We start from the raw sequence: 12164 nt of genomic DNA, 5'->3' as shown, positions 1-12164 counted from the left end.
GACTAATCTAAAAATCTATCAATACTGGGATGAATCATCTCTTTCACCTTCTTTGAATGCAGCGGATGACATTGTTTCTTCGTCTTGGATTCGACCCTTGGGTATGGACATTCTTGGTAGGAGCGCTTCCCCCAAATGGGACTCTACGCAGTATGAATTTGAATTAATCAAATTCTAACGGGGATACCGAATATCGAATAAGAAAATTAAAAAAAAATCATCCCTTTCAATGTCCACTCTTAATATTGATATCTCAACAACCTCTAAACTCCAAACACTTGCTATATTTATGAACTCCCTCAAAATATCCCTCCTACAAGCTACCTAATAGTCGAACAAAGACTAAAGTTAGCCATAGTAATCTAATAGTTGGATGTAAAAAAGCTCTCGTTCACTCATCAAACCTAAATTGAGCAGACAAAAAAAAAAAAAAACTTACAGAGTATATTTGCTCGAAATGACAAAGTTTTGTTTTTGTATCTGCCTGATCATCTTCTTCTTTGTCTCAATTCAAACATCTTCTTCTTCTCCTTCGTCTTCGTCGTCTCCTTATCTCTCTCCAACCACATTTACGAAGAATTACAATAAAATGATTGTGAATTTCAAGCTATTCATCTATCAGCCTGTTCAACACATTGCTTTTTCTTCTCCGTCAGCTTCATTGTTCTACAAATCTCTCATTAACAGCGCGTTTGTTACACGCGAACCAGAAGAAGCTCAGCTCTTCTTCGTGCCTGTCTCTCCTGGAACTTCAAAGCGCGCTCTGGCGCGCCTTGTACGTGAACTCAGAACTAGATATACTTTCTGGAATCGTACGCTTGGAGCTGATCATTTCTTCATTTCACCCGAAGGAATTGAGTTCTCTTCTGATAGAAATGCATTGGAGCTGAAGAAAAATTCGGTTCAGATTTCGGTTTTTCCGACTGTTTCTGGTAATTTTATTCCTCACAAGGACATCAGTTTGCCTCCGGCGAGCACACCGGAGCTCAAACTGATCTCCGACGAGCCGGTGAACGGTACTGTTCTGGGATTTCTGAATTGGGATGGGAGGACGGAGGCGGAGCTGGTGAATGAGTTGAAACTAGATGATGATTTCCTCGTTGAATCTGAACCGTCGAATCATGTAGAAAGAGCGAAGAACAGCAAGTTCTGCTTGTTCTTCTACTCCGATGGTTCACTTGCAGCAACTAACTCTATGAATATAGCAACAGCAATCTCATCGGGATGTGTGCCGGTGGTTATAGTAGACCGTCCGGTACAGGATTTCCCGCTGATGGACGTGTTGAGGTGGTCGGAGATGGTGTTGTTGATCGGAAACCGCCGTGGAGCTGACGGAGTGAAGGCGGTGCTGGGTGGTGTAACGGCGGAGAAGTATGAGAAAATGAGGGAATTGTGTGTGGCGGCGGGGCAGCATATGGTGTGGAATGATGAACCTCAGCCGTATGATGCTTTTCATATGGTGATTTATCAGCTGTGGATGAGACGACATACGATTAGATACACTCGAAGGGAAGAATTTTAGTACCCATTTTGCTCTTTTGATCGAATTAAGTGAGGGTTCGTGTCTCGAAATTGTTATTTCATTTTTAATATGCAATAAAAATAATACTAGTATAATTTTGAAATAACTAATCAGATGAATTACATTGTATTGTATTTTATCAGTCAAATATAAGATAAATTATTCTAAAAACAAAAGTCTAGAATTGAAAATTGAACTTCTTTGCTTGTAGGAGTAGTGCACGATAAATAATAGTACTCTAATCTTGATAAATGGTCAATGAATTGTATGCTTTTTAAGATGATTGTTAATTTGTTACATCCTTAATAGGACATGAAGTGCAAATCTATTTGAGATTATACTTAAATAAATCAAATATCAATATACAAAGGCCACATACGTAGTTCATCTTCGAAACTTGTCTGAATATTTCATTTGCATAATACATAAATATGACGTTAAACTTGAACTAAATTATAACTTTGAGCTTAAAATTTGACAGTGCACAAATTTGACTTTTAACTATTCAAAACTGCACAAATATGACCTTCAATCCTACGTGGCAAAACACGTGCTTAACATGCAAAATTGGGCACTTCTAGCTTAAAATCTAAGGGCGTAATACATAAATATGACCCTAAACTTTGACAGTGCACAAATATAACCTTTAACTATTCAAAACTGCACAAATATGACCTTTAAATGAGTTTTCACTATTATTTTTTTTATTATTTTCGGCTTAAAGATGAAAATGATATCTAATTTCTTTTGTCATTGCGGAAAAAGAGTAATATTGAAGATTTATTAATTAGGTGGGTCAGCCTCATACGAAAAAATCGTGCGGATATGTATATACATATTATAAAGCAGAGGGCGAATTTAAGTTATATAATATATCTAAATATAATTTATTTAAATATTAAATTAAAGATGAAACTATACTAATAATAAAAAAAATTATAATTTTCATAAAACGTTATTCAATTAACGTTATTAAGGATAGTAGTAGTAGTAAATTAAATTAACGTTATCAAAATGTTATTAAAGTAAAGCTATTAAAACGTTATTAAATTAACGCAGGGGCGGACCTAAGTGGTTGCCATGAGGTTCATCCGAACCCCTCGGTAAAAAAATTACGTTGTATATATAAGATAGAAAATGCATATTTATGTATGTATATTAATTTTGAACCACATGAAACAAGGCACTTAGATCGCCCAATGATGTTATTTTCTCTTCTTGGGTGCTTCCTTCAGCCTACTGCGTAAAATTAGGTGTTGTTGCTATTATAATAATAATAATAATAATAATAATAATAATAATTACGTGAAAAAAAAATCGTTTTAACACAAAAAGTAAAACTTTGATAATGCACAAATATAACCTTTAATTATTTAAAACTGCATAAATAGAACCTCCCTCCAAGTCAGCCCTTTTAACGACATGGCATCGTGTGATTGAATTACCTTTTCACGTAGGCGTAAGTGAGACTCACGCATGAAATTGCAAAATCAGAGTGCACTATCAAAGTTTAGGATCAATATTTATGTATTATGGCTATTCCATTTAAATATTTTGCTTTAGAGTTTAGACATATAGAACGCTTGAAAAGTTAAACTCCAATCGAAGCGTATCATATAAAAAAAAAAGAAGAAATCTTTAATCAATGATTCTGGACAAGGACGATAACACGCCCAGGAAAATATATCTAAGATGAGTGGGGAAAGCCTGAAGCTCCAAAACTGGAAACTCTTTAATGGATAGTTTGACCGATGGAGTCTCACAGTTCTTCAAACTAAGATATAATTTCTCCAGAATATAATCAGATTTCGATTATTGTCGAAGATCGAAAGAAGACCACTTTCACTTATTCATATGATGTCATTCAGATTGTATAATGCCTTTGTGATGTCTATATTTTCTCATATGACAGAGAACACTATGGAGGTGTTTTATGAGTGATGGGCAATTGTTTACAGTATTACTTGGCGTTTACAAGAATTTATTTTCACAATTCAAAACTATAATTTTTTTTTAATTACATAACAATAATTTTATCAATTACACACCAGACGCTTTAACAACTTGGATATTAGGAAGAAATACAAGAAGCTGATGACTAAAGGGCTCAAGTTATGTTGACTTATTCAGCCTAATAGTAGTCAAATATTCTAGATGCTAACTTCAATTAAAACACTACACCAATAAATAATTTATATGAATTTCGAGTTCCTTAAAAAGTTTAATAACAAAAGAAAAAATGTGTTTCCATCCTAAATTATACATAAAATTGCTGAAACACACTCAATTTTTAGGAGGATTCTATTATCCTGGACTAATTAAAATCCTATTTTGGCAACCTTAGTACCTACGTGGACCTTCAGTGTGTTAATTCACTGATGTGCCATGTATGTATTATGTAGATACTAAGGTTGCCAAAAATACGATTTTAATTAATCCAAGGTAATAAGACTCTCCTAAAGTTTGGACGTATTTCAACAATTTCGTGTACAGTTCAGGGTGAAAATAAAGTATTTTCCAAATTCAAAATTGCCTCTAAGTTTCTTGTTATCTTACTTTTAAGACCCAACACTTGTTATTTCTTTATTTTTTAAAATTCATTTTGAGAAAACATAAATTTCCCTGTTAATATTTGTCAAATTAAAAACGAGTATTATTGTCAAAGAAATTTATCAATTTTGTGATCGTAAACGTTACATGTCATCATGATAGACTTTTGGCGATAGAAAAATATACTCTTCTCATTTCATTTTATGTGTTGCCATTTGATCGAACACAAAATTTTAAAAATAATAAGTGATGACTTTGTAAAGTTTACAAAATTGTTCCTCGGAAAGTTACTTTATTGTTTACCTTTTAGTTATCCTTTATTATTAAGTGGGATTCAGTAAGTATAAAATGAGAATGACACCACTAAATAGTTATCAAATAAAGAAAGATGACATTCGTTTAGGGAAGAAACAAAAAAATGAATGACGACACATAAAATAGGACGGAAGAAGTACCGGTAACATGAGAAGTTCAAAATGACTTCTTCCATTTTAATTGTTTGTCTGATTTTAATTTAATACAAAACTTAAAAAGTAAAAAGTTTTAAAAATTTTATAGTATTAAATTAAAAATACACAAAAATATGTTAAAATATTTTATAATTTTATCATCTTAAATATATTATCCAAAAGATATTAAATTAAAAGATATTATTTTAAAAAAATGAAAAGAAGAGAGTAAGCAAACAATTCTTTTCACTTTCCCTATTGTGGGTGCTTATGGTTGACGTATCTCTTTCATTATTGACTAAAAGGTTTTCAAATGGAGAGAGATGACCTTTTTTTTTCTTTCTCTTTGGAACAATAGTTGCATTCAAGCGCGTCGCCTAGTGATTTAATGAAGTTGGGATGAACACAATAAAAGTAGAGATAAAACTAGGTGTTTTCTTCCTATCTGTTTTACCCTCGGTTGACAGAGTTACTTGATACCTGTTGCTGGTGAGAGATGGTAGATGTCCTGTAAATTTAGTTGAGGTATGCGCAAGCTGGCTCGGATATCATGACGGACATCATGATTATAAAAAAAAAACAGCAGTTTAAGAAAAGTGGAGAACCTTAGAATAACGAGTAAAATTATTGCTATATGGTCAAATTGTTCAAACAATTTCTGATAAAAATATAAGTTAAGGTCGCTTACAATATACTCTATGATAAGTGGTAAAGCCAGAATTTTCACTAACGGTTCACAAGTAATTAATTGAAGGAGGTTCAACATTTACTATATATACATAAAAAAATAATTTTAATCATATAAATATATAGTAGAATTTGAAGGAGGTTCAGATGAACTCTTAAATTAAGTGTAGCTCCGCCCCCACTTATGATCCATTTTCCTCAAATCTTAAATATAGCGTATGATTTAGTGTACCGAACTGCTGTAAGAAAAAGTCAAATCAACATTTGTATATATAGACAGAGGACAAGTTAGCTTTAAAAGAGATGAGAAAAACCATGAGAGAATTCTTATCAATGGTGTTTATTTTCTTCTTTGCAAATAAATTTTGGTTGTGTTCTAGTTGTTTGAAAGAAGAAAGAATAGCACTTTTGAACCTCAAAGAAAACATAAATTACACAAATGGTACATATTTTTCATCATGGGTGGATAATGAAAACTCAAATTGTTGTGCATGGGAAGGAATTGTTTGCAGCAACACTAGCAAAAGAGTCATTAAATTGTCAATTTCAGTGAAATCACTTGTTAAAAAAAATGAATTTGGAATTTACAATTCAAATACTGATAATTGGAGAAATTGGCAATTTAATGCATCTTTGTTTCTTCCTTTCAAAAATCTGGAAGTTCTTCGTCTTCGTGGACATTCATTGGCCAATTGGACTCCTAATAAAGGTTTGTTTCCTATATATACTTTCTCCATACTTAATTATATCTAGGGAAGAGTACTTTGTTTGCATGTGGAGTTTTTTGTTCGTGGTGTTTGACTGATGTTTATGATTTCGGATAGATAGTTTATAGTATTATCTTGGGGTTGTATTGTTTCCCGTATTAGCTAGCAGTGTTAGTTTAATTTGCGTACTGAATTAGTTTTATATGCTTTTATGGTTTTGTATTTGTTATACTGTTTTCGTCCTGAGCCCGTGGTCTATCGGAAACAACCTCTCTAATTCACCTGAGGCAGTGGTATGGTCTGCGTACACTTTACCCTCCCCAGACTCCACTCTGTGGGAATACAGTGGGTATGTTGTTGTCGTTGTTGTTGTTTGATTTCAGATTGGAGTGTTTAGTTGTCAGTTGACATCAAGCTGAGGCGTTGTAGTTTCAAAGTTGAAGTGCTTACTTGCCGAGTTTAAGTGTTTGTTTATGTGTTATGTCTTTGCTTTGCAAGACGTAAGTTTAGAGAACTTTTATCTTGTTCGGTATAAGTTTAGAGAACATTTGCCTTGTTAGGTAAAAGTTCTGTAGGAATAAGTTATGCCTCTTTCGGTATAAGTTTTGTAAAAACTAAGTTATGCCTTGTAATACATAATCTGTGGATTATGAGCTGTTGAATAATAAACAAAAAAAACTGACAGAAAAATTGATGGAAAATCAGAGAACTGATCTTTTATTGATGCAAATAGCCTGTATATATAGGCTTACAAACGTATGAGCAAGTCATTGCTTATTACTAGGACTCAACTTACTCCTAACCAATAACTAATAGACCTGCAATTTGATTGAAACAAAAACACTAAAAAAAAATAACTAACAACTTCAAATCTTATCTAAACAAATTATTAATGACTTAAGACAAAGAAAATATGGAGATAGACAAATAACCATGTCTTTCATATTCTGGTGTTGATATCATCAATACTCCTCCTCAACACCAGCTTCTTCTTTATTCACCCCGCCAAGCTGATGATAAAATCTTTCAAACTTATCGCCACTCAAGCCTTTTGTAAATAAATCTGCAGCTTGGTCTTCCGTTCTATTGTGCTTCTACTCAATTTCCACTTGCAAAACTTTCTCTCGGATAAAATGGTAATGCACCTCCACATGCTTAGTTCCAGCATGAAAAACTGGATTCTCTGCCGAACGTATTGCTGATAAGTTATCACAATACAGAGGAATTGGATACATCACTTGTTGATGCAACTTCGTTAACAGTTGCATAAGCCAACTGCTTTCTTGAGCTGCCATCGCTGCTGCTCGGTACTCTGCTTCAGTGGTTGACAGAGAAACTGTTGGTTGTCTTTTGCTACACCAAGAAATTGCTCCTCACTCAAGCATGAAAACATACCCGGTAGTTGATCGTCGAGTATCATGGTCACCTGCATTGTCAGCATCACAGTAACCAACTAGTTTACAATCTTCACCTTTTTTGTGCATAATACCATAGCCTAGCGTATTTTTCACATATCTCAGAATTCGGCGAACTGCTTCCAAGTGAGGTTTCTTCGGACGTTGCATGTATCGACTCATCATACCGATTGCAAAAGAGATGTCTGATCTTGTTAAAGTTAAGTAAATAAGACTTCCTACCAACTGTCGATACATTGTAGCATCTTCTAAATCTTTCCCTTTATGAGCACATATTTTAGAGTTTGGCTCTATTGGAGTCGAGATTGGCTTACACTTAAGCATTCTGAACTTCTTTAGCAAATCTCTGGAATACTTTTGCTGATGGAGAAATATTCCTTCTTGAGAGTAACTGACCTATATACCAAAAAAATGCTTGAGCTGTCCAAGTTCTTTCATTTGGAAACGAACTGACAAGTTTTCCTTAGTTCAAAAAATTTCTTCTTCATAATCTCCTGTGATGCTTAAATCATCCACATATACTAGTACAGTGGCTATTTTCTCTTCTTTAGCTTTGACGAACAAGCTAGCATCTGCACTAGTCACCAAATACCCACTATGAGTAAGAAATTCAGCAATCTTACCATACCAGGCCCTCGGTGCTTGTTTTAATCCATAAAGCGCCTTCCGTAGCTTACACACATACTCAGGGTAATCTTGATTTTGAAAGCCAATTGGCTGATCCATGTAGATCTCCCGATCCAGCTCCCCATGCAAAAATGCATTCTTCATGTCCATTTGCCACAAATTCTAATTTTTACAAGCTGCAAGTGCTAATAGGACTCGTACAATTGTAAGCTTTGCAACTGGACTAAAAGTTTCATCATAATCTATTCCATATTGCTGAGAAAATCCACGAGCCACCAAACGAGCCTTATGCCTTTCGATTGACCCATCTGCTCGACGCTTTATCTTGAACACCCACTTGCAAGATATCGGCTTCACATCACTTGGTTTTGGTACAAGCTCCCAAGTCTGATTCTGTTTTAGTGTTGTTATTTCTTTTTTCATAGCTTTATTCCACTTCTGATCTTGAGATGCTTCTTCAAACGTCTCAGGCTCATTTGCACCTTCTTCCTCCACTATTGCGGCATTGGCATACTTTGGATTTGGCTTTCTGAATCTTGTTGATTTTCTGAGCTGAGTTGGTGTTTCCACTCCACTAGGTTCAGCTTGTTCACATGGTTGTTGATACACACCAGTTTGCCAGGGACATTGGGCTACACCTTCTTCGACATTGTCTTCGTCATTTGTATCTTTTGCTTCTCCTAAACCCAATTGGATTTGAGAAGATTGCACCACATCTTTAAGAACATCTGATTCTGGCAGTACTTCCTTGTTTGATGACCACCATGAAGAAGATTCAACGAACACCACATTCCAGGATGTGTAACACTTTTCGGTTGTCGGGTCACAACATTGCCACCCTTTTCTTTGACTGTCATATCCTACAAAAATACATCTGACAGCCCTCTTTTCCATTTTGCTACATAAATGATCACGTATAAATACATAACAAACACATCCAAAAACTCAAAAATAACTAACTAAAGGTTTCATATTCCATAATTTTTCGAAAGGTGAAATAAAACATAACCTTTGTTGAGGAAGCCTGTTGATCACAAATGCAGCCGTCCTCATTGCTTCTGCCCAAAAACGTCCTGGTATGTTCTTCGTGTGAAGCATGCTTCGACAAATTTCTGTCAGGTGCCTGTTCTTCCTTTCTGCTATGCCATTCTATTGTGGAGTGCTAGCACATGTGAACTGATGACGTATTCGGCTTTCTTGAAGGAAATCACAGAATTTGTCTGAGGTATACTCTCCCCCATTATCACTGCGTAGACAACAAATTCTTTTGCTAACTTCTGTTTCTGCTACCTTTTTAAATTCTTTAAACTTTGAAAAAGTTTCAGATTTTTCTTTCACAAAGTAAATCCACACATACCTTGAGAAGTCATCAATAAAAGTCACCATGTACTTCATCCCACCTATGGAAGCTTGTTTCACAGGCCCAAACACATCGGAGTGCACCAACTCCAATGGTTCTCTTGCTTGAAAGTGGGATTCTTCAAAAGGCAGTTGATGTGCTTTTCCATACTGGCAGCCTGCACATACTGTGTCTTTTCTCACTTTAAGTTGTGGAAGTCCCTTCAACATCAACCTCTTCATCATCACCTCTAATTGGGAATAGCTAACGTGACCCAGCCGCATGTGCCACACGTCTGTTGTTTCATTTCTTTTCGTCTTGTCTACATATGCAGCTTCTGCAGACATTACATAAACTGATTCCAACCTTTGACCTTTCATCACCGGTTCTTCTATAATCTCCAGGTCCCGATAGATCTTCATATCTTGTGGTCCAAATAGAACAAAATGGCCAGAAGATGTTAACTGTGCCACAGAGAGAAGATTTTTCTTTATACCTGGGACATGGTAAACATTTTGGAGCGGTACCTTGGTATCACTATGTTGAGGAGAAACTACTGTATTACCAATGTGAGCTATCGGTAACTTTGAGTTGTTCGCCATTACGACTACCCTGTTGCCTTTATACTCTGATAGGTGCTGCAGCTTTTCTTTGTCACCCGTCATATGATTGAGCATCCCGAGTCGACAATCCAATCCTTCTTGTAATCAATTGTCTTTGTCATTGTAACGAGAGCCAATTCTTCTTCTTCTACAGCAAAGAATGCATCTACATCCCACTCTTCTTCACTATTTGATGTAGCAGCATTGCTCTCAATAGTCTTTTTCTTTGACCAACAATCTTTCGCCATATGACCTCATTTTCCACAATTGTAACACTTCCTTAGAAACTTCTTACCGTCGTCTTCATTCTGCGAAGCTCCTCCTGCACGAACACTCTCTCCACCTTGATGACTTCTTGCCATATCATTATTCTTCTTGGATATTCCAGTGGTATGCTGTTTGCAATTCCACCTGCCTCGATTGGCATAGAGTGCCTCTTCTTCCTTCTTCAACAAGACTTCTCCCATTTGCTTAGCTAAGGCTTCTTGACCAGCTAACAAATTTTCGAATTCTACCAGGGATGGTTGAACTTGCCATCCTTGTATGGCAGCAATGAAGCTCCTAAATTCTGGCTTCAAGCCATGAATGATGATGCGCTTCATCCTAGTATCACCAATAGGAGCCTCCGGATCCAACTCAGAAATCTCCCGGCATAGCGACTTTATTTTATGAAAGTACTGTGAGATCGTCATGTCGCGTTGTGACACTGACAGCAACTCAGACTCTAAGAGTTGGAGCTTCGTATCTTTCTTCTTGGAGAATAGCTTGGCAAACATATCCCAAGTTTCCTGTGGAGTTTTGGCATCACGTATATGCTCTAGTACATCTTCTTCGACTGTGGTCTTCAAGGTGAACATTGCTTTACCCGCTTTGATTCTCCATTTCCGTAAGATACCATTCGTGTCTTCAGCTTCTGGAGACGTAACCTCATTTCCGTTTACTACTTCCCACAAGTCTTGGCCTTGCAAGTACGACATCATGCATGTAGACCAAGAATTGTAGTTTTGGTTGTTGAGTTTCTTGATTCCACCAACTACTTGAAGATGAGTCTGGCTCTGATACCAGATGTTGAATATTAAACAAAAATCCTGACAGAAAAATTGATGGAAAATCAGAGAACTGATCCTTTATTGATGCGAATAGCCTGTATATATAGGCTTACAAACGTATGAGTAAGTCATTGCTTATTACTAGGACTCAACTTACTCCTAACCAATAACTAATAGACCTGCAATTTGACTGAAACAAAAACACTAAAAAAAAATAACTAACAACTTCAAATCTTATCTTCAATATGAGCTTCTTAAGGCGTAATACATGGGAGTTCGTTGTGAAGTTTGCTTTTAGCAAATTTCACATTGGAATGGGAGGGGAAAACTATTGGGCGAATTCTGGAATCAAATGTCGAGGCGCCTTTTGGATTAAAATTCATTGGGACCAACCGTGAGGTTGGCCAAAAGCGGACAACACTTTGACAGTTGAGCCTGGATCACTATAGGTGGTAACAAAATCGGTATGGTGGTGGGGCAAATCTCAATGAAGATTCAAATCTTACGTTGAATGGCTATTTGAGACACCAACTCGAAAGCATAGTTGTAGCATATGATCGAGCTAGTAAGTAAAATCGTGCACATATATATATATATCTTATTAAGTTTTCCTACATTTTGCTTACAGGTTTTGATAAGCTGAAACAACTACCAAACCTCGAAAGTCTTGATTTGTCTGGAAACAACTTTAATCGCAGCATATTCCTATCTCTTAGTCGACTTACATCTCTCAAGTCATTGAATCTCGGATCTAACAACCTTCGATCAGGTCACAAGTTTTGATTCCCTCTGTTTACCACTTAATTTGAACTATTTTACTACTCCGTTAGACAATATTTTCTATCTTTTATTTCCGAATAGTATTTCAAATTTTGTTTATGTCCAAATGGCTCCGCTCATCAATCTCCTGAAAAGAACAAGTACTTGTGAGTTGTGACTCATCCATTTCCTTAATATTTCAGGTATTGGAAGATTGTCGGGGTTACACAATCTGGAAATATTAGATTTAAGCGTTAACTTTTTGAACGATGAAAGTGTTCATTCTGTTCTAGGTAGAAGTTTCTATCTTGAAAGAACTTTATACTCTTTTACTTTTGCTTCTTTTGTTCCTATGGTTTCCTGATAACAGTTTATAATTACTCGGCCAGAGCTAAATACATCTGGTACAACGTTGAAAAAGCTCGATATAAGGAACAACAGATTTCAAAGCTTTATTC

General features: G+C 35.7%; 2 protein-coding genes across 2 annotated transcripts; both read left to right on the top strand.

Moving 5' to 3' along the window:
• The first annotated feature begins 204 nt into the window (after window positions 1–204).
• On the top strand, window positions 205–1654 carry LOC107870487 (probable glycosyltransferase At5g11130). Its single transcript, XM_016717024.2, has one exon. The coding sequence runs from the start codon at window positions 458–460 to the stop codon at window positions 1520–1522; it is 1065 nt and encodes a 354-aa protein (XP_016572510.2). The 5' UTR covers window positions 205–457; the 3' UTR covers window positions 1523–1654.
• A 3781-nt stretch (window positions 1655–5435) lies between these two features.
• LOC107870488 (receptor-like protein 14) lies at window positions 5436–12164 on the top strand (the record flags this gene model as incomplete). Its single annotated transcript, XM_047400596.1, is given in 4 exon segments — window positions 5436–5917; window positions 11576–11716; window positions 11910–11999; window positions 12096–12164. Coding segments are annotated over 4 exon segments (706 nt in total), but the record flags the coding sequence as incomplete, so codon positions are not given.

This window comes from Capsicum annuum, chromosome 12 (assembly GCF_002878395.1).
Source record: "Capsicum annuum cultivar UCD-10X-F1 chromosome 12, UCD10Xv1.1, whole genome shotgun sequence".
Classification (NCBI taxonomy): Eukaryota; Viridiplantae; Streptophyta; class Magnoliopsida; order Solanales; family Solanaceae; genus Capsicum; species Capsicum annuum.
Note: the sequence above shows the minus strand (reverse complement) of the source record. Positions and strands in the feature narration are given on the sequence as shown.